At 43.4% G+C, this 22,194-nt stretch overlaps 1 protein-coding gene across 2 annotated transcripts; it reads right to left on the bottom strand.

The window, feature by feature from the left end:
- Positions 1-273: 273 nt before the first annotated feature.
- Positions 274-12,735, bottom strand: fam20a (FAM20A golgi associated secretory pathway pseudokinase). Of its 2 annotated transcripts, none has more exons than XM_069664339.1 (12): positions 12,345-12,735; positions 11,454-12,097; positions 9,819-10,012; positions 9,340-9,390; positions 8,105-8,183; positions 6,536-6,628; positions 3,972-4,087; positions 2,660-2,840; positions 2,008-2,117; positions 1,827-1,908; positions 1,687-1,746; positions 274-991 (listed from the first exon to the last, which is right to left on the bottom strand). In XM_069664339.1, exons 2-12 carry the CDS (start codon positions 11,819-11,821, stop codon positions 721-723), a joined length of 1,605 nt encoding a protein of 534 aa, XP_069520440.1. In that variant the 5' UTR covers positions 11,822-12,097; positions 12,345-12,735; the 3' UTR covers positions 274-720. The 2 variants fall into 2 exon arrangements, with proteins under 2 accessions (XP_069520440.1, XP_069520441.1); XM_069664340.1 differs by having other exon boundaries at positions 11,454-12,100.
- Positions 12,736-22,194: the final 9,459 nt, after the last annotated feature.

Consider the following 22,194-nt stretch of genomic DNA (forward strand, 5'->3'; position numbering starts at 1 on the left):
AATGTTTCTCTGTCTCAGCCTGTTTGAGTTGACAGTGACGTCGTAAAGCTGTTTAAACACTCTGATGAGACCGAAGGATTACAAGTCTGGAAAACGGGGTGGAGTGAACTAAATGGCTGTTTAATGGGTAGCACTTTTCTCAAACAGACACAAACTTCTAGTTGTGTAATCTGCCGGATATAACTTCTTTTCAAAACTTGCACCATGCCATCCTATAAATAATCTTTATTTTCTCATTTTAAATCAGACGCACGAATCTTGTAATCACCAGCATTTATTTAACAAACACCTGATCCAGTGCATCACATCCCTCTCTTCAAAATTCGTTCTCCATTGCTGCAGCAAATTTCTCAGGTAAAAGTGGTCTTTAAATTTTCCTTGATAGGTCCTAATTTAAACATATCAAACCACCCTGATGTTGCAGGTGAACATGTAAAGTAAGATTCCCGTCATAAAATGCACCCTTGGGGGAATTTATGACCCTTAACAATAGGAAATAAAACTATGGCTCCCTCTGTGATAGGAATTCAAGGCCTTCAGTGATTCATGTTCTGAACCTGCACAAAGAGATTCCTTCCTTCCCCGACAAACCCCTCTGAAGATTTCACAGCGTCTTCCATTTATGGCTTGTTCCTTTAATCGAAACCATCTGAGCTTCATCGTGAAGTCTTCTCTTCTAAAGAGCAGCTATGAGCAGCAGCAGCGACTCTTCATCCTCTGTTACCTCACGTTTTTCCTCTCTGTGGAAGTCTGAGGCCTCTCTGTGGATTTCACAAAGTCATTCGTGATCACCTCGTCCTCGCCCAGCCGTCGGACACAGCGCTGGACTACCCGGAGGACCTTCTGTAACCTGCGGTCCAGCGCTAAGACGTGGGGCTCCGTCAGGATGGGCTGTAAGGGGTCTCCCTCCAGGGACTCCCGCATCACATCACTGAGTTTGTACTCTCGTCGGGCCAGGAGCTGGAGACGCATCAGTGTGGAGCGCTTTATCCTGAGGAAGGAGGGAAGAGAAGTTAAGTTTCCCAACAAAACTTCATCCTTATTCAACATTTAACAATACAAGACAACACTTTACAAAACACATTTTACAAAACACAACACTTTACAAAACAAGACACTTTACAAAACACAACACTTTACAAAACAACACTTTACAAAACACGACACTTAACAATACAAGACAACACTTTACAAAACACAGTGACACTTTACAAAACACATTTTACAAAACACGACACTACAAAACACAACACTTAACAATATAAGACAACACTTCACAAAACACGACACTTTACAAAACACATTTTACAAAACACGACACTTTACAAAACACAAAGACACTTTACAAAACACAAAGACACTTTACAAAACACGACACTACAAAACACGACACTTTACAAAACACAACACTTAACAATACAAGACAACACTTTACAAAACACAGTGACACTTTACAAAACACATTTTACAAAACACGACACTACAAAACACGACACTTTACAAAACACAACACTTAACAATATAAAACAACACATCACAAAACACAACACTTTACAAAATTCAAAATGTTTTTATGTTTTTGAAATGTTCCTTCTTGACCTTCAGTCAAGGCCATCGTAAAAAAGTAAGTAAATCTTCACCATAAATCCACAGACACATGTAAAGACTCTATAACGTGACACTTACATGCAGCACTGAGACAGCGGAGCCAGGATGGTCATCTCATCTTGAGAGTGCCTCCCGAAACTGAGTACAAGTGAGCAGGAAATGAAATCACAAGGTATAATTTCACAGTAATTTTATGCTCTGTGATGTGTTTGTCTCACCCTCTGGCATTGTCCAAGTGGAGAAGGAATCCTTCATCCCCAAATCTGGTGAAAATCTCATAGTGGTGCCTGTCCATGTTGCCTGTAATAAACAGTATGGCCAAAAACTTATCAGAAACATAATAAGAAAAATTATTTCTGAAAGCAAAATGTGGCTAGTAGACGAGTGGGTATCACATACCTATGAGGAAGTCGAAGATGGACATGTCTATAATGTTGAGCAGTCTGTTGCCTGAGTTATAGGGGTACATTTGCTTTATGGTGTCACAGAAGAAGGGATTCACCTCCCACCTTTAAAAAGAGACAGAGATGACTATTTAAAGTTCTAATCCTGAGAACTCATTAAAAGGTTTTACTGATCATCACAAGATTGGAGAAAGCTGTGGATGAAATTGCCCATATTATTTTTAGGTAGATGTAACCAGAAAGCATTACTACTGAAAGAATAGGCAGCCTTTCTCTGCCTCTATACTGCCTTCTACAGAGCAGATTTATGGTTCAAAACAGGAAGTCAGTTTCAAATTGTCAAGATAGATAACATTTTACACTATTCTACCATTTTTCTTTATTTTTAAAAGCGTCTGACCAAAAAGATAAACACCCAATTTCATTCAGCATCAACATAATTTGTGGGAAATCTTGTCTTTCATTTTATTTTGAAAAACACTAGAATTAAGTCTAACTGGATGCCACAAACTGTCTCACCGCAGTGTGATTATAGTCGGTAAGAGATCTCCTGTTTTGAGGTAATGTAATGCCACAATGTTCCCATCACCAAGACAAAAATCTTTGCTATACAAAATAAAATGTCGGTGTCGAGATGGCGGTCTTACTCCTCTCGTCCGCTGAAGGTGTAGGAGCGGATCCAGGGGTTGGGGATGGAGATGCGGGGGGCGATGCTGAGGCCGGGCAGGTAAGCAGACAGGGAGCCCTCCAGCACGTCGGGGCTCCCGCACACCGCATACTCCGTCTTACACACATACAGGCACTTGGAGAAGAAACACGTGTTGTTTGCTGTTGGGAAGAAGAGATGAATGAGTTTCCTGCTTTTTGACCCTTCTGGCTTTCCTTCCAGCTGGGTGAAGGGTCACTAAAAAGGAAAACTTCATGCTCATCAAGTTATATTTTGCTGTTTAATGTTAACACGCTAGTGTCAATTTCGTTAATATGGAGCTAACACTTAACAGCGATTGTTAGCTTAATTCAGCATCAAAACAGTAGCTGGGTTGGAGCAGCAAAAGCTCGCCAGGCTCTGTCTAAAAGTTACCAGCACATCTAAAGTTCACGAATGAATTTATTACATTGTTTTTTGTTTTATACATACGAAGAACACAACTTGTTTTCCCCCCTGCCCTTGTTTTTCTTTGCTAAGCCTAGCTTACTGAAAACTAACTAAAGCCAACTGTGAGCTTTGTACTTGTTAGCTAGTGTACAGAAATGAGAGTGGTATTAATTATGTTGTTTAACTCTTGGGAAAAATACATTATACACGGAGCTCTGGTGTGGCTTTATTAATACAATAAGCTAATTACCCGATTTCGCTTGGTCCTTTCCACCCATTAGCATTTCAAACCTTTTCCAACACATTTTTAGCCTAGCTAACTGTAAGCTAACGCTAACTGGCTGTAGCCACCTGTTAGCTTTGTACCTAGTGTACCGAAGTGAGAGCAGCATAAATCATGTTTAACTTTTAGGGGGGTTAGGAAAATAACTTTATTTCCCAAAATTTAAAGTTTTGCTCATGTGATAAACTTATTAAGGCTCCAAAAATGTGTTTGTTTTATTAAATGATGGAGCTCTGCTGCAATTTTATTAATAAAATGGGGTTTTAACCCAGTTTTGCTCAGCCCTTCTACCTTTTTACAGTCTCTCTTTACACACATAACATAACATCTTTTCCCAGGGATAATATGGCGTATGTATTTTTACCTATACATTCATACCTTGTAGTGGACAATCACTATTTATACATTGTGGAGAAGATATTTATGTTGGGGTATTTTTCTTTTTTTGTTCTGTTTTAAGTGTCTAAACACTTGAGAATAATGTCTATACATGCTAAACACAGCTGGCAATTAAAATAAAGTAAGTATGAATAAAAACTAGATAAAAATGCAGTTAAAAAAAGGCCTGCTTGTTCCTCACCAGGTGAGGTGAAGAAGACCCCTCGCAGGTCTTCGTTGTGGGTGACTTGGAGCACCTCTCCTGTGACGTTCACCAGCCTGCCAGCCACCGGCGGGACCCTCCTAAAGTCCAGGATCCTGAAAAACAGGTTGAAGAGATTCAGAGGAAAACCCCAATAAGCTATAAGTCATCTCGGTAAGCAAGAACTTTGCAGTCACACAGTTCACGCCTTCATAAATTCATTGTAAATGTAACATGAACCCTCTGAAGATAATAGCGTCCTTATCTCGACCTCCGTGTTTTGTTTAACAGGATTCCACGGTTCATTCTTACTGATTCTTATCAATGAATACACCTTATTGTCAGTCTCCACGCTGTTTAACTTGAGCTGCGTTCAAGTACACTATCAAGAGCTTATGTCTCCCTGAGGGCCATATTTCAGTCATGACTCGCAAACAGCAATCAAACCACAATCAGAGTGTGGAGCTGAATGGCGGTTTCTCAAATCCTCGGCATTCCCCAACTACTGATTGCTGGCGATGATAATGAGAGCTTCTGGCAGCCACCACAGACACAACACAAGGAGAAAACACACAGCCACATGATTAAAAACACAACAGCAGGAATTAAAAATAGGCGAGAGCAGACAGGAAAGTTTCTTCCTGTTTGTGTTCTGTGATAGAAACTGTTTTCTGATCTGATTCTTACATTTCAAAGACTAATGAATACTTAAAATACGAGCAGATATTCAGTGTAATATCTGTGTGTAATTATAGTGATTGAGTTGTTGACGTCGCTCCCTCCTGTTGGTCTGCGTGGTGAAACGATGATTGAGTGTGTGTGGCTTCTTAATGATACCGTCTCGCTCAGATGACTGTGATTCAGGGTGAATCAGGTCACCTCAGCTTATGTGCGATTTCATGAAAGACGTGTGTGTTCTCGTGTTTGTCCACAGAGTGTGGTTTGTGCTGGTCGGGCCAGTTTGGAAATCCTGGGTTTGGTAACATGTTGCAATCCATGTGTAGGCTGGAGGCTTTACTTGTTGGCACCAGGAGATTAAGTTTAATTTATAGCTTTGCGCTGCGTTGCTCCTCGAGGAAACAATAAATTAGAATGTTTTTGGTAACTTAAAGTGATAATCTCAAAGATTTTCATTTGAATAACAGTCTGTTGAGTCACTATCTATCTATCTATCGCTGAATGAGGTAACACAATGGTGATTGAGCCTATGGCTCACTGATGAAAGTCTTTGCTCTTGCAGATATAGTATTATTACAGACTGGGTGTCTGGTGTGACTTTCACGGAAAAAATCACAAGCGGCGCCCAGTTAGTGACTCATTCTCCATCACCCAGCAGTGGTTGGTCTGCCAGAGAGGGTAGGCGCAGCTAAGCGGCTGCTTTTCCGGTCTCTGCAAGTTTTGCGAGTAAACAGTAATCTACTATGGCTGAACAAACAAAGAAAAGATCGATGACTACAGATACAACTTCAACAATAAATGAAAATCCAAAGAAAAGGAAACAAATTTGATGCTCAGATGAAGCAAACAGTCTGAAAAGGAAAGTGACCATCAGCGAGGAAAATCAAGAGTTACAACCGGAGCCAACCGTGGACGGCACACATGCAACACTGTCTGGATATCTGGTGTGCTCCCGCAATTACCGTTTATCACCATAGGTGCCGCCAAAGAGAACGAAACTGAAGTCTTCGAGATTACAACTTTAAGTGTTTTTTTTTTGCCATATACATTGTATATCTAAATCATAAGGGTTGACCACCATGCTACTGTCACTTTAAGTAAGTTCTTTGGCTCAGCGCTTCATCATTGAGATCAGATCATTAGCATGCTAACATGTTCACATGACATGCCGATGCAAAACAGGTTTGTTTACCATGCTTACCATGTTAGTCTAGTGCATCAGCATGCTAACATGTGCTAATTGGCTAACTAAACACAACTTTTGGCCACTAGACTAACGTCATCATGACCTGATGACGGCACAAGATTAAAAGTCAGTGACTCATCAAAGTTATTACGATTCACCCTGTGGGGAGCATGAACGTTGGTATTAACAGCAACTGTTGAAACATTGCACTCAAAACCACACGTTAAGCTCATGATAGTGCTAGTGGAAAAGTCATGTGATCACCAAAGCTGGTAGGTTTATCCTCTAAGGGCGATGAACGTCTGTGCAAAATTTTACTGTTGATCTAGGCAATCATTTTTGAGATATTTTAGTCGGGACCCATGAAGTGGACTAACAAGCTCAAATGAGTGTGCTACACAATTAGCTTTTGAAACAGCTATTATTTTTGTTTTTAGTTTCATATTTGCATCACATACTGGGCTTTAAAAAAAAAGAGCCTAAAGAAAAAACAGTTGTCGCACTTCAGTGTGCACCAGAGCCAATACTGGGAGCAATAAAGAGACAGATGTGTAACACAAACTAAAATTACCCGGAAGCACCCCGCCGACTTACATCAGTGAGAGAGCAGTGTCACAGAGATAAGAAATGATAGTAAAACAAATAAAAAATAATAACTATAATTTCATTGTCCTTTTATGAGAGAAAGGGGGGGGTGCACCTGTCGAGGTGGAAGGCAGCAATCTCGGCGTTGTGTCTCTGGAAATCAACGAAGTAGAAGAAGTCCTCTGGAGTCTCCTCGTCCCTCTGTTGCCTAACACACACACAGACACACAGTCAAGACAAACAGTGATCAAGCTGTCAGTAACAATAGCCTGTAGTATGTAATCAACATCACAAATACCATCATTTGAGAGGATACTAGATGATTTAGCCTGAGGTAAATTAAGACAGGACTTAGGACAGACTCTCTTACTGTGTCAAGCATACACATAATCTAACGCTGACCCTGTGTAGCTAGTTAATGAAACAACCATGTGTGTAGACTCCATAGCTTTGCCAACCCCTCGCTCCTCTGCAGCTACATCCTCTCCTGCTAATATGGTCACTTCTGGCTCCAAATAATCTCTAGTTACAGATTCGACATAGAAATGTAGAACCTGTAGGCAGGGACGTGGGTTTCTGGGACAGAAAGTGTTCTGGTTTCTGTTTGTAGTCCGAGTAATATTGACCAATCGTGTATCAGCAGGCTGCGGCTTATTCAGGAAAAACAGTCTGTGTGGAAAGCAAAAACAGGAGGAACGTAATGCGCCCTAATGACATCCCGGCTCAGCGTGATCTGACGACGATTTATTTTCTTATTAATCTCTATAAACAGACATCTGCAGCAAGTTCAGCTAACAGTCCGTTCTAGTTTTAAAATTCAAGTTGAAATAAATTCTCTGATGCTGTGTCACAAAAGCCGTTCAGCGTTTAGATTTCCCGACTTCCTCGAATGCATCGGAAATGATCAGTCCGACCTCTGTCAACAAACGAGCATTTTAAAAGTAGTTTTCTTCTCCTCTTGAGGACAGACCTGACAAAGCTTCACTTTGACTTTTTACAAATCTGCATCGTGATGTTGAAATTTCAGCAAACGTAAGACCCGTTAATTAAAGTCAATCACAAGAAAAACAAGTTCTTTTTCTGTAACAATGCAGCACGCAGGAAAGAAAGTCTTGACTGGAAGTCGTTTATCGTTAACCGCTGGCAACACGCCCGGCATGCTCACTGTTGTCCCCAGGGGTTATATCGTTGTCAGACTATAGCTCCAGATAACCAACATGGAGATGTCCATAATGGCAAACTCGATTTTTATAGTATACAGTCTATTTTATACAATAATGATTTTATACCAATGGATGTTATATTCCAAACAGATTCCTTTAAATCTCTATTAATCTGTCTAAGCCTATTTGGCACCCACATAAAATCCACTGATGGTACATGGACTGTACTTAAATAGTGCTTTTCTAGTCTTCAGACCTCAAAGTGCATTTTAAACTACACGTCACATTCACCCGTTCACACACACATTCACACACTGATGGCAGAGGCTGGTATACCAATCTCTAATCAAGATCTATGCACATTCATACGCTGATGGCCGTGCCTTCAGGAGGAATTTGGGGTCGTGCCCGGGGACATTTCAACATGCAGACTGTAGTAGTCAACGACCAACTCCACCACCGAGCCCCAGCAGCCGTGTTTCATGTCGACCAGAAGGAACACATCATAGTTCAGTCCTCACCTCATTGGTTTGAACATGGCTTTAGCAAAGTTTTGCATCTTCAGAGCCAGTTTCAGGTGATGTCCGCTGGGCTTCACAACTACAGCAGAGAGAGACAGGGACATTATGTAGACAGTCACACCTTCTTTACTTTGTGGCAGGTTCTGGGTTTTGAATGTCAGCTTGACAAAAGCAAACAGCGAGCATCAGGTAACTGAGTCAGTATTTGGTTTTCATCGTAACACCCCAGAGGCTAGTTCAAACTGGAATATTTCCTCGATCTGCCAGTTCCCTGTGATAGAGTAATTGGGGGTTTTGGTCGCACAGCTTGAGCCCTGCTCTTTTCTGTCTGGCTGTATATTATGTCGCAGCATGAGGCCAGAGTAACCGCAGCGCCGCCTCCCTCCTGCTGTGCTCTGTGAAACTTGAGGATATTAATAGTTAACAACCATATAAAGCTTTACAATCACTACTTTTTACTGGGAAAGAGGACTGAACTGGGTTTTGGAGGATGAAAACTGTCGCTTTTCGGTCACTGGAATAATGAGAAAGTCTTTTGAGGTTAAATTTAAACCGGCGAGACGGATTGTTCTGTCGTGTTTCCTCACTAATTGATGTTTGTGCGGTCAGATAGTTCAGCGTGCTGGTGAGGCACAGAGAGGACAAACATGTACGAGAGCAGTAAAATAAAATATAAAACCACTATAGCAAGTGTGTGTATATCTCTGCCATTAAAAGGGTGTAAAACGGCTTTCACACATGCAATTGTGTCCAAAGCTTTATTAGTCACACTAAGCCAGCAGACAGCTGCGTCACTTTTCCAATTATCCATCCATTTGCAGCTTTGTCTTGCTACCTGCTCAGAGGTACAGTAAGAGATGGTAAGCGTAGGTGTTGCAGGTTAAAGCCTGGAAACGTTGGCTCCTCTCACAGCGAACACACATCAAACATTTCATTAAGAGCTCTACTTTTAAACACCAACAAACGCCTGTTTAATTTGCCCCAGAGCACGCGTCTCATACAGACAGTCAAATCTGAGTTTTGGTGCCGAATGAAAATATAATTCTCCGTATCACAAAGGCGGCAGTGTGTTTGTCTCTGACGGTACCGACGAACACGGCAGGAGAGAGAGAAACAAAGGGGCCAGTGAGAGATCGAACAGCCGGGGTGTTACACGCTGAACAGACGAGATGAAGAGCATCGAAACGTGGACAGATAGAGAAGCATCGTGTCGTTCTGTGGTGCATTGAACGTACCTTGGGTACAATCACACGCTCCTTTCAGGGCCTTCTCATCTTGAGTGTAATCTGTAGGAGACAAAAGATTGATTGATTCCATTAAAGGCGTCAAAATTAGTTTTTAAATGCAGACATGCATTCATACATTTTATTTACTCTGTTTTCCCGTTACTGCGTCCAACTGTACGCTGGAGCAATGTCAACTTTCATTGTATTCGATGTATTGGTTTTTAAAAAAAAAAAATTTAGGTTTAATCATTTCCCACATCTGACGTGTTGTTCAGCTAGCTTTGCACAGAATCAGCCTGTAGCTACTTTTACTTTGATACCGAGTTCATATCAGAGACTGAACTTTGTCACTGTGACTTCAGTAAAGAAGATAAACAATACTTTCTTATTTAAAAAAAAAAAAAGTTTTCACTTCAGTAAAGAATGTTTTGTCTCCTGTGTTGTTGTTAGACTGACATACAGAAGAACCCCATCCCTCCATCCGTCACCTGCGCTGATGACCGTCATGCTCTGCATCTCCTTCAGGAGTTTTGGCACTGCGGGGTCGTCGCGGGAGTACAGAGCGTAGCGGTTTATTCCCAGGTGGAACTTCACCCAGCTGGCGTCGGGGTCAAAGGTCACCTTGTGCTCGGTCACACTGATGTTGGACTCTGCCGCTGCCTCGCGGAAGATCTTCATATGTCTGAGGAGGGAGGTGAATGCTTATGATTTGACACATACTTTACAAAGAGTTCACATAATATCTCGTTCATGTCGAGTCGTTCTGAATGGCATGTCGGCGGCTGACTGAAATAGACTCTGGCTGCGGTCGAGATACACTTGGACGGCAGAGCTTCGCTCCTTGGGAATCACTTCTAAGAACATCGTGTAGAGGCAGTATTTTATTTTGGAGAGACTCGAGAGCACTTGGTGCCAGATCCATTGCACAGTTCACTCAACAGGTTTTCTTTGCAACAGAATGTGTTAAAAAAAAAAGGAAACACAAGGAGCTACAGGAGGTGAGTGATTTTTACTGAATTCTTAAGAAAACTGTAGCCCACTTTTTCGTTCACTTTTCATCTTTATTGGTCATCTCACGGGCTCCCTGTTGCTTCCAACACAGCTCTTAGTTTCCACAGCCTCCTCTCCTCTCCTCTCGGCTGTACTTAAAGCCCAAGGAGGAATAATCAGAGACCAAAACAAATAAGCCTGCGGCGAGAGGGGGACCGCATCACCAGAGCCGACCGCACTGAGTGGGACGGTCATCTCAACGACCCAAACAAGCTCCATCACGGGCTGGATAAAGCGCTCCGATAATGGTGCGAAGGGATAAAAATAAGAGTTTGGTCAAAGGTCAACGGCAAAGTGACAGAGGAGAGTAATCAGGGCAAGTGTGGGCCACAGAGCGCAGAGTCAGAGAGGAGATAGCAAACAGGAAGTGGATGTTTTACTTGTGATTTTTTGGCCCGGGAGGACACACAAAAGAGCAGGTTGATTAAGAGCATGCAAAAAAACAAAATCTCTTAGATGTCAGTGTCTGGATGCTGTTGCAACATTTTGCAAGCCTCAAACAAGCCTCATGCACATTTACAACACAGCGAGAGGAGATCCAACCCTCATATTTCTTCCCATTTTCCACCGTTGGAGCCCAAATCGTGTATCTCCCAGTGTCGGGATAGACAGACAGCCTCACAAGCCAAGACAGCGCCGTCTCCCACAGATTAACACGAGCTTTAGCAGCTTTAAATCCCTGTTTACCTTAAAGAGAGCGCCTCAGACGCGAGCTCTCGGGGATGACATGTTTGTGGCGCTTGTGGCCCACTCGACATTTGGACTTCTTCTTTTTTAATGACGCACGGAATTGTCTGAGCACATCCTGATGTGTGTGTGAGTGTGTGTGTGTGTGTGGGTGTATTTCGTTATCATGGCCAAATCCCAAGTGTGTTTATGTGTGTGTGTGTGCGTGTGTTTGTCTGTAATGTCAGTGAACCTGCCCTTTGACCACAGTCAAGCCCTAACACGTGCTTACACAGTAAGAGCGCTCCAACGTGCTGTTCTTTCACAATAAAGTTGCAAAATCAGCTGCACTGTGGCCAAAATGAGCCAAATCTGAATGTGTAAGACAAGTGACGCCTCAATCTGACCTTTCCCAGCGCGACGCCTTCCTCCTGTAGTACTCCATCAGCTGCTCCGTCTGCAGCAGCCTCTCCTCCGGCCCCAGCTCCAGAGTCTGGATGTTGTAAAGAGGGTGGGAAAACAGCCGCTCCAGCTTCGACATGCCATCATCGGGTCCAGATGTGGTGTCGTACAGGGGCGGCAAGGAAGTCCAGTTTGAGAGCTGAGGGGTGGCCAGACCCCCGTGCCTGGGGAGGCTGAAGTTTTGAGGACCACACGAGCAAAAGTGACCCGACTTTCTCCCCACGCTCCTTAACTTCGGCAGGAGGATGAAGTAGAGGTCGGCGGAGAAGATGGCAGTGAGGGTCGCGGCTAAGAAGAGACGGTCTCTCCTCATGTTTGAAACTGGAAGAGAATAAAAGATAGGTCCTGACTAATTCCTGGATGCTATGGCATCACTTGTCGCCCTGCCTTCAGTCTCTCACACAGTCAGATGAAGCACATCCAAGTCTCTCTCCCTCTCTCCTCTATCTGTCTGTTCCTTCCAGCCTCACTTCTTCTTCTCCTCCTCTTCGTCCTCCTCCTCCTCCTTCCTTGGCAGCGAAAGAGCCGAGCTGAGAGCGAGCATGTGTTCGCAACAGTCACTGACAGTTTGGCTGCTTCCAGGGACCTGCTGCTGGAGAGAGACGGCGAGAGAGAGAGAGAGCGTGAGAGAGAGATAGTAGAGAGGGAGAGTGTGCGTGTGTGTGCAGGTATGTACACAGACTTCAAATGACAGGGTAGTAGATTGAGAGCGAGGGCAAAACGAGGGGAGAAAACACACACGCACACACACTTGGAAAAGTCGTTGTGTTTTGCTGCTCCTGGCATGAAGATTGTGCGTGTGTGCGTGTGGATTTCCGTGTGTGTGTGAGACTTGCCTTGACATTGCTTTTCCTCCAAGCCGCCGCAGAGACAAGATTCCCTTCCCTCTGTCATCTCCCCGTCTCCTCCTCGCTCTCTTTCACTCCTCCCTCATCTAATCGAGCCTCCTCCGAACGCCTCTCTCTTCACATCCTCGCGTCTTTAAACTTTTCTACCTCTTTATTTCCTCCTTCTCTTTTTCCTTCCTCCCCTCTATCTCTTGCCTCTTGCGCCACAGAAGGGCTCCGGTCTGTTTCGCTCCAGGCGAAAAATTCCCAGCTGCGCTCTCCTTCCTGCTGCAGTTTCCCACACATGAATCCCTCACTTTCTCCCTGTCACACTGATCTGCAGAGAAACGCATGTTTTGGGGGAGAAAAAAAATCCAAGCTCTTGCACAACTTCAAATGAGGAAACACGCAGGGAGGACTAACGCCTCCCCTCCTTCACAGGCCACCTTTTCTTCCCCCCCCTCCCCTCCCCTCTCTGAATCCTGTGAAAACACACACACGCTCTAAAAGCTTAAAGCAGCTTTATTCTGGAGCAAATGAAGACCTCGCAGGGCATTTCCCAGCCTGCATCTGTGTTGTTGTTACTGTGGTATTTTGAAACATCTGTCGTCTGTTTGGGTGTGTGTGTGTGTGCGTGGAAGTCTGGCGAAATTACGCATCATTGTCTGGGAGTCGTTCTCCAGGGTGTTTTAGCTGCTCTGAAGACGTAACAGGCTCAGAGAAGGAGAGAAGCTGTTGCTGATGTTGGAAATGAGTAAAATGACGGTTTAACCCGATAATTAGCCGGATTGTGGAGAAGCTGCTGTTTTGCATCCTCACACAAACACACACGCAAAGTGTGTGTCTGCCTCCTGGATGGTTTTTTTCAAAGACCACAGCTACAAAAACAAAGAGATGCTTTTGTTGTTCTCCTGACCTAAATGCACGCTCTGAAAAATATCTGCTTTTCTCAATACAGGCCACATTTTTCACAACTGAATGTGCTTTCAATGCTCTCTTAAAGCTGTATTTTCACACTGACTTGTAAGGCAAATTACCCCGCATCTAAAAAGGCTCTAATGTAAATCCTAATGGGAAACATAAATATGTAATTTAGTTTTTATTCCACTGCACAAAAACAGTAAAAGGAGTCATCACTTAGTGTCCAACAGGAGGACTTCAGTATCTTACAGATGTCTAAAGGGGCAAAAGTGCAGACTTGATGCAGCTGCGTCTGTTTGTATTTATCCCTGAGACACAAACTCGAGAAAAGGCTCGGCGCTGGCATCCTCCCCCGCTAAAACATCCAGACCGGTGCTTAAAATAACCCGCTTTTTAGGGATGAGCGGGCATGCACATGCAAAAGAGGGTGCAAAGACATCCAGCAGGGAGAGAAGACGAGCAGAAACAAGAGCCTTGAGTCTTGTGTCGCCAATTTGTGCAATTCAGCGGACCTGTGATGATGCGTTCAGGGTCGGTTGTGTTGACGGCTCAGATGTCCTGATGGTTGCTTGGATGAACCAGAAGTCTCAAATATCAGGACATTTGACACTGCTGATGAAAGAGCTACAACAATACGGGCGACAAAAAGCTGCCTTTCCATAAACACAAGAAGAACATGCAGTGGAAACATGCTTTTAAAACAGCACTTAACCAGGGAAAAAACCTCTAGCTTAGCTTAGCTTAGCATAGCACAAAGACTGGAAACAGTGGAAGCAGCTAGCTTGACTCCTCCTTACAGTGAGGAGACTCCAGGAAGAGGAAACTCGCATAACAACCTTTAACATCACAACCAGTTATTTTTACACTAAGTGTTAAAATAAACAGGTTACTATTGGCTGTTAGAGGAGCTGGTTGGTAGATTTTCTTAACCTTTGAATAGAGCCGCATTAGCCATTGCCTATTTTCCAACGTTGGTGCCAAGCTAGGCTAATTGGCTACTAGCTGAGACCATCATGTCAAGCTATTTATTTAAGTAACAATTTTTGGCATTATTTTTGGCTGACCGCCAGGGTCAGCCCTACACACGCGTCTGTATGTGACTGACTGAGTGACTGAGTGACGGTACTTTCACAGCCGTAGAGAGAGAGAGTTGCGACATTGCAATGGCTGATCATGGAGCATATTGGACCTCCACTGACGGGGCTCTCTGTCCATACGGCTCTGGATACTTTGTTCGGGGACTAGGTGGGGCTGCTCGACCGCTGTCCTCACCTGTCCTTGTAACACATTGCCCACATTGACCTAATGCGGTCAGCCACATACTAGTTTTTAACATAGTCTTGTTCAACAACAGTTCAACTTGGATCCCGTCGGCTATCCTCTGATGACGATGTAAAGGACTTCCAGCCAAGACTTCATTTTCCGTGCACTGCGTTGTTTCCAGTCCGACTAGGAACGTTAAAAGCGTGAATGTTGTTGGAGTTGAACTATATGATGATTAGAGATGTTAAAGATGTTAGCTGCACTAACATGCATATTTCTGTTTATAGAGATTAATAAGAAGCTAAATCGTCATCATATAACCGCTGGTGGTCGTCGGGATGGCATTACGACAGATTGTATTCAGACCCTTTTGCTCTCCACACAGACTGTTTTTCCTGCACACACAAAAGCCTGTCTCGCCCCGTGCCTCCATATTTTACACTTTTAAGCTGAATCTGTAGAGATTAGAGCTAAACTAAAGTCGGGTTGGCTTTAACTCATCTTCAGCAATATTCATCTAATTTCTAATCTCTACAGATTCTAAGTAGAAATGTAGAATCTGTAGGCAGGGGCGTGGATTTTTAGTACGGGAAGTGTTCAGGTTTCCATTTATAGTAAGCTTGTAGTCCGAGTTGTATTGACCAATCACGTATCAGCAGGCTGCGGCGTATGCAGGAAAAACAGTCCGTGTGGAGAGCAAAAGCAGGAGGAACGTAACGCACCTCCGTTCAACCTTCAGGTGAGGACCTGACAAAGCTTCATTTAATCTGCTGCATGATGTTGTAATTTCAGCAAAGGTAGTTAATTAAACTAAATCACAAGAAAAACGTTTGTTTTTCGGGGTCATACCGCTGAAGCATCTGTGTTACAGTGAAACTGAGACTCACCTGAAACAGATGAACGGGCAGTCTTGAGGGGCGAATTACGCTTCACTTTTCTGAACACATGGTCGCTACTCAAATTCCCAAGTTGCTAACTGGACTGTAAACAAAGCAGCACACGGTGTTGGCTTGAAGTCCTTATTGCTTAACGCTGGCTAAACAAGAATGCCTGCAAAATTCCCCGTCACTGACGACGATAGCGGGTGGGTTCAGAGATTGCTTCTCATCTTAGTCTCAGCATGTATATTTATTCCACAAAAACAAAACTACTCGTTAAAAAAAGAGATAAAAGATGAGATAAAAGATAACATTTTGAAAAAACGCCATATGCAAGAGAAAAAGTAGAGGAAAAAAGTGCACATGCAGCGCAGAAAATACATTAAACAAAGTCAGTGCAGTAACTGACAGGTTGTTTTGAAGAGGAAATTCTGCCAGAGCAGGATTCATATGACATATTTAAACAAACACACTTTACAGTTTCAAGGCGACTTCATAAAATAAGAGGAAGGCAGAAAAAATGCATCCATGTCTGAGTCTTAGTTCATATCTGATTGGACAGGTAGCAGGCTCACTTTTCCTCCCAGCTGTTGTGAGCTGAGTCTACTGCTGCCAGTCAAACTCCTCTACCACACCCAGGGGATTGTGGGTAAATCCTCAGCGGAGGCATCTACTGGAAAAGGAATATGAGAAGAAAAAGGAAGAAAATGAAGAACAGACTTTTCAGGCTCAGGAAAAAAGTTTCATAAATATGGAGCAGAGTCAGCGAGGCACTCCTCCTTCAACAAACGTCCAAAGCAGTGAGATGAAACCATGGAAGTTTTTTAACTTCCTGTCTGACCTCTCAGCAGTCAGTTCACATGAAGTGGCAGCTAAAAATGCAGTGTGGCAGCAAACTACAATAGTAAGGGGCTGTGGTCAGAGTGTGAAAACCCAAACACTTAGATGAAAGAAATTTTTCTCAACAGATGTGTCCGAAATAGAAATATTCCCGTTTCCTTCTTTTATCCCTTTCTCATTCTCCCTCATAAATCACATTTATAGGACAATTTCATCCTGACCATGCAGCCCTGCAGCCACAGCACTGGGCGAACGGAAGTGAAACTTCGCCCTCACATTCTTCCAGCATTGATCAAACTTTTTATAGTTGCATGTGCTGACCAGTATTTTTATACTGACCACTACTGGATGTCTACAAGCCTACAATACCACAAAGATAATAAACACTCCCACTATAGAGGGTTTACATAATGCATTGAAAATAATGTTGGCTGTGCAGCACTAGCAAGGCAAAATGTGTGTTGATGAAAATATATCAGAAATGTTTCAATGCGGCAGCAGAGCTTTTTAAAAGTTGAAAAGAAGCCACAAGCTACAATAACAGGGTAGGGGATGCTAAAATGGGAAGCTAAAATGTAGCTTATAGTAGCACAAGTAGCGTAATCAAAGTCAGACTGTAGCAGCACTTCAGCTTTTTATGAGTTATATAAGGGACAAGGATACATCGTTTTGTGTTTAAATTGTTAGAAAACATGTAACAAAAGTTACATACTAGCTTAAGATGCTACATCTTTCATGATGCTAATAAGCTCATTTACAGGAAATGTACTTGTGAGGGCTTTAGTTTAAAGTTTGATAGTTAATAAATGTCGCTCTCATGTCTGTCGATTAGTTTTGAAGTTGGACATTAGCTTAGCTTAGCATAAATACTAGAAATACAGGAACAACTAGCCTGGTTCCGACCAAATGTAGCTAAATCCTCCCACCAGCACTTGTGTTGTCTTCACTGTTTGGCTAGCAACATCACAATAATAATAACTTTATTTATATTGCAGCTTTAAAAACAACAGTTTACAAAGTGCTTGCTGACAAACAAGCAATTGTGGACATAATAGCTGTGTCTCAATAAGGGGGCTGCATCCTTCAAAGGCCGCGGTCTACAAAGGATGAGTCATTTGTAGTCTGCGTAGACCACTAAAGCCAAACTGAAATGTGACCTTCTGGTCTTCGGAGGATTTCCTGTTTGCATCACCAGCTGTTACCACCCTTAACCTTGCTTCACCAAACGCTGCTCCTGTCACCTAGCAGCAGGTAGCTAGCGGGCTAACTAGCTATCATGACTATCGTCACGTAACTTAACCTATTATTTTAAAGATAATTTGTTTCAGGGACCCTTTCTTTTCTAACATTTGTATCACTAGCTATTCAAACTAATATTTAAAAATATATTCCCCAGACATTTAAGAGTCTGCCATCTCGTTTGAATTGGCGTGCAATGAATCTCAGGATACGTTGGGCCGCGAAGGATGCACCACATGTAACCTTCCAGGAGGACGCATTTGTCGGCCGCATCTGAAGGAGCATTCAAAGTGGGACAGCCTTTGAAACGCCGCTGTGACGCAGTTAGCCTTCAAATAAACCCTCCAAAGGATGCAGCCCCTGAATTGGGACACAGTTAATGGGTAGCAAAAGAACCCAAACAACATGACTGACACAGCAAGACAATACAAATGTACAGTCAATATGAAGTTAAAGTAATAGGACAAAAGATGTAAACATGTAAAAACCGCAGCAGAGTGTCTGTTAGTATCATGGCTTTTAGAGTCCTCAGGTCGCAAAGGAAGGTGTATCTGTGTGTCATCTGCATAACAATGAAAAGAGACGTAGGGACGCTGGGCTGAGTGGAGTGAACCTTGTGGTACACCACAGGTAATTTTAGTGGAAGAGTGACATGACAAAATGATGTTTGGAAAGGGCCTGGCTAGCTGTTCCCATCTGTTTTCAGTCTTTGTGCTAAGCTAAGCTGAAGCTTCATATTGAGCACACAAACATCATATAGATAACAATCCTTCCATGTAACTGTTGAAAATGTCCTACTATTTCTTTTTTAGGTTCGTTTAATTCACAATTTTTGAGTCTTTTTGAACAACAGAGAAGTGCAGTGAAAAAGGATGAAATAGACAGTTGAATTATTTGTTATTGCAGCCTCTGAGCACCAACAGAACATAAAAATCAGGTAATCAGAGTCAGTATTTGGCGTGAAATTCACCTGCAGGACAAAAGTCTGACGGCGCACAAACATCCAATCAGCAGTGATTGCTGTGGCGAATTTCATCACACAGACGTCTCCCCTTGTGACACGAAGCTCCCGTCTGGTGAAAGTCCTCACACAGAAACTGACACATAGATTACAGATGATGGTCGGATGAATATGAGTGCATGGAAGGAAGGAGGGAAGACAATAGAGATGAGAAAGACGAGTGTGATGTAACCATGCGCTGTGTTTACACTCATCAGCTGCTGATTGTGTGTTTGGAGGTTACCAGGGGTTGTTGAGGCTGCTCGTGGGCACTGTCTGCAGGGCTGGAGGATGAAGCTGAAGTGGATGAGAGGAGACAATGTTAGTTAATGTGTGTGTGTGTGTGTGTGTGTGTGTGTGTGTGTGTGTGTGTGTGTGTGTGTGTGTGTGTGTGTGTACATAACAGTGTCTGCCTGGGTGTGGTTGCTGAGAAAGCACAGCTAATCGCTTATTTTGGCAGGTTCTGAGTAACGGGCAGACGGTGGAAGGAAAGTGTAGGAAATGTCTTGCAGATACACACACACGCACACGCACACACACACGCACACACAAAGACCTTGAGCGTTTGTGAGCTTTTGAAAAGAAAATTTAAATCTGGCTTGCGTTTCTGGAGCAGAACATTGCCCGAATGTTCCCGAGTCGAGCTCCAGACTCCAGAGGAGGAGTATGTGAGGAATGCTTTGGCTCTTCTCTTCATAATGTGGAGAAATTGGACATAATTTAATCAGAGTATCGGGTTTAATTAGCTTGGAAGGCCAAACTGACCAGTACTTATAACCTGTTTTCATGCAGCAGCACCCGTACGCATGTCTCGAAGGCTTCTGACGACAGTTGTAATTACTGGATGGGACATTCCCACAGCACGGCCCAATGTGACTCTGGGTCAAGGAGAGGCTGTGTGTGTGTGTGTGTGTGTGTGTGTGTGTTTGAAGCACCTTAAAACACCTGTTTGCCTGCAATAGTTACCTTCTGAACAGCATTCTCCCTGTGAAGTTTGACCTCTGATGACAAGGTCAGGTACTTGACCTTTGACCCCGCTGAGCCTCATCTCTTCACTTTCAGTCCTCCCCTCTCTCACTTTCTTCTCCGTTTTCCTGCAGATGTCACACGGTATTACTCTTTGCTGCAGGGGATTCACTTGTGCAAACACAAAGCTGTTTACTTTAGAAAGGACGCGTTTCGCAATTTTGTTCATGCAACTGAACTCGACCGATCAGTGATCTCTGCTGGATGGTGTTCTGTCACAGAGTCCGATATCTGCGAGTGTTTGTTGTTCGATATGATTTGAAACAGAAGTGTAGCTGGTATTCATTTCTGTGGAGAAGCTGGCCTGCACTCTGCGTGTACGTATGAGCCTGTGACTGTTTTATTAGTTAAATAACAGCTGGCTGATTATAATGCAAACATGAATGTTCATCTAATAAGAACCCAAAGAGGCTGATTAGCTGTTTGTAAGACATCTGAATGGGTTAAGAAATGTGTGTACAATTAGGACCATAACAATGTTTGTCGGAGAGAACATTTGGTGCATTCATGCTCATCTGGAATTCTTGGATGCAGATTTATTTGGAAGATTACACCTCTGCATTATTAAACATGTGTTTGGGCATAGTGTTTAGTGCTTAGAGCAAGGTATGACCAGAACAAATGTCTGGAGCAGTGCTAGCAGCTCTGAGATACAGCTGATGTCAGTATGCTAACATGCTCACAGTAGCAATGCTGGCATGCCGATGTTAAGTATCTATCTTAGTTTAGCCTTTTAGCCCGCTAGCATTTGCTTATTAACATTAGACGCATATTAGAAGCTTGGGCTGATGGGAAGTTTCTATGTTTTTGTATTTGGTCATAAACTATAATATTAAACTAAGTATGAGAGTTTTCCAACTGTTCATATCCGTCCATCCATTATCTTTTACCACTTATTCTATTCAGGGTCCCAGCTGTCATTGAGCGAGAGGCGGGGTACAGCCTGGATTGATCGCCACTCAATCACAGGGCTGACACACGGAGACAGACAACCTTTCATGCTCACATTTACACCAATTAACTTAACGAGCATGTCTTTGGACTGTTGGAGGAAGTCGGAGTACTCAGAGGGAACCCTTGCATGCATGGGGAGAACATGCAAACTCTACATCCAAACAGGAATCCGAACCAGGAACCTTCTAGCTGTGAGGCAACAGCGCTAAAAGCTGCACCAGTGTGCAGCCATTGTGGATATTTTTCTATCCATCCACCCAACCATGCTGCTTATCCTGTTCAGGGTCACGGAAGGGTTGTGGCCTATCCCAGCTGTCATTGGGCGAGAGGCGGGGTACACCCTGAACCTAACGAGCATGTCTTTGGACTGTAGGAGGAAGCCAGAGAAAGGTCCCTTCGTCCGAACCGGGATTCAAACCAGGAAACTTCTAGCTGTGAGGCGACAGCGCTAACCACTGCACCAACGTGCAGCCGTTGTGGAAATATTTTCAAAACTAAATTCATTGCACCGGGTCTTCCCATCCTCAGATGATGGCAGTTCAATTTGTTTTTTGCTCTTGCAGCCACCAATTGTACTTCCTTATTTGGAACAGATGAGAAAGAAAGGAAAAAAGATTATGTTATTTTCTCTAGACATGGGGACAAAGGGGCACATATTTATGTTAAAAAGCCATGAAAAATGCATTGTACTGTATATTATGGAGTTTGCATGTTCTCCCCGTGGATGCGTGGGTTCCCTTCAGGTACTCCGACTTCCTCCCACAGTCCAAAGACATGCTAGGTTCATTGGTGACTCTAAAAATGCCCGTAAGTGTGAGCGTGAAAGGTTGTCTGTCTCTATGCGTCAGCCCTGTGATTGACTGGTGATCAGTCCAGGGTGTACCCCGCCTCTTGCCCACTGACAGCTGGGATAGGCTCCAGGCCCCCCTAATAGCTGAGATATTTAATTATGGAGCAACATGTTCAGCCATCCTAGAACAAAAACCCAAACACTTATTTGAGAGCGACAACAGAGACGTTGTAATATTGTGTAGCTCTCTGCTTGGTCTGGTTGGTTGACCAATCAGAAGCCACAGAGGCTGCAACAGACAGAAGTATAATTGACTACCTTCCTTAAACACACATTCGCACTAAATCACCAAAAACAATCGTTAGAATCTAAACACAGTCCTCCAGGTGGTACGTCTTCATTTAGGGACCACAGGCAGCCATCAGCACGAGTCTCTACGTGAGCCAAACTATGATTTTAAACTGTTATGATTTTGCTCCTCAGTGAGCTTCATACATGCAGACGTGTATTTATGTATCGAAGCATGTGCTGACTCTTTCACTTCACTGCACTTTTTTTCATCCTCTTAAATTAGTCTTCTCCTCTCTGCTGCATGTTACCCAACATGTGACACAAACGCAGTGAAGCGCGCAGAAAAGAGCCTGAACCACGCCAGAGTTTATGACCTTTAACCAAACTGCAGCTTCTGTTAAAGACTCCAGCGTCAGTGGAAACAACGAGGGGAGTTTGTTTTGGAGGACACACTCAACCATGACGTAGTCCTCTATATTAGATTGGGCCCAAAGCACTCAGGGCTCAAAGTTGACATCATAACTTGTTTGGACGTGTCCCGCACGCTCTACTATGTGTTGGCAGAGATGTTGAAAAAGTCTGCCATGTTTACACACGTCATCCTTCACATTTGGACTCTATAATCTAATATGGTTCACAGGCAGCGTAGGTTCAGAC

The sequence above is a fragment of the Semicossyphus pulcher genome, unplaced genomic scaffold (assembly GCF_022749685.1).
Source record: "Semicossyphus pulcher isolate SPU_LCO1_2020_fin unplaced genomic scaffold, fSemPul1.0.p SCAF_16, whole genome shotgun sequence".
In the NCBI taxonomy this organism is placed as follows: domain Eukaryota; kingdom Metazoa; phylum Chordata; class Actinopteri; order Labriformes; family Labridae; genus Semicossyphus; species Semicossyphus pulcher.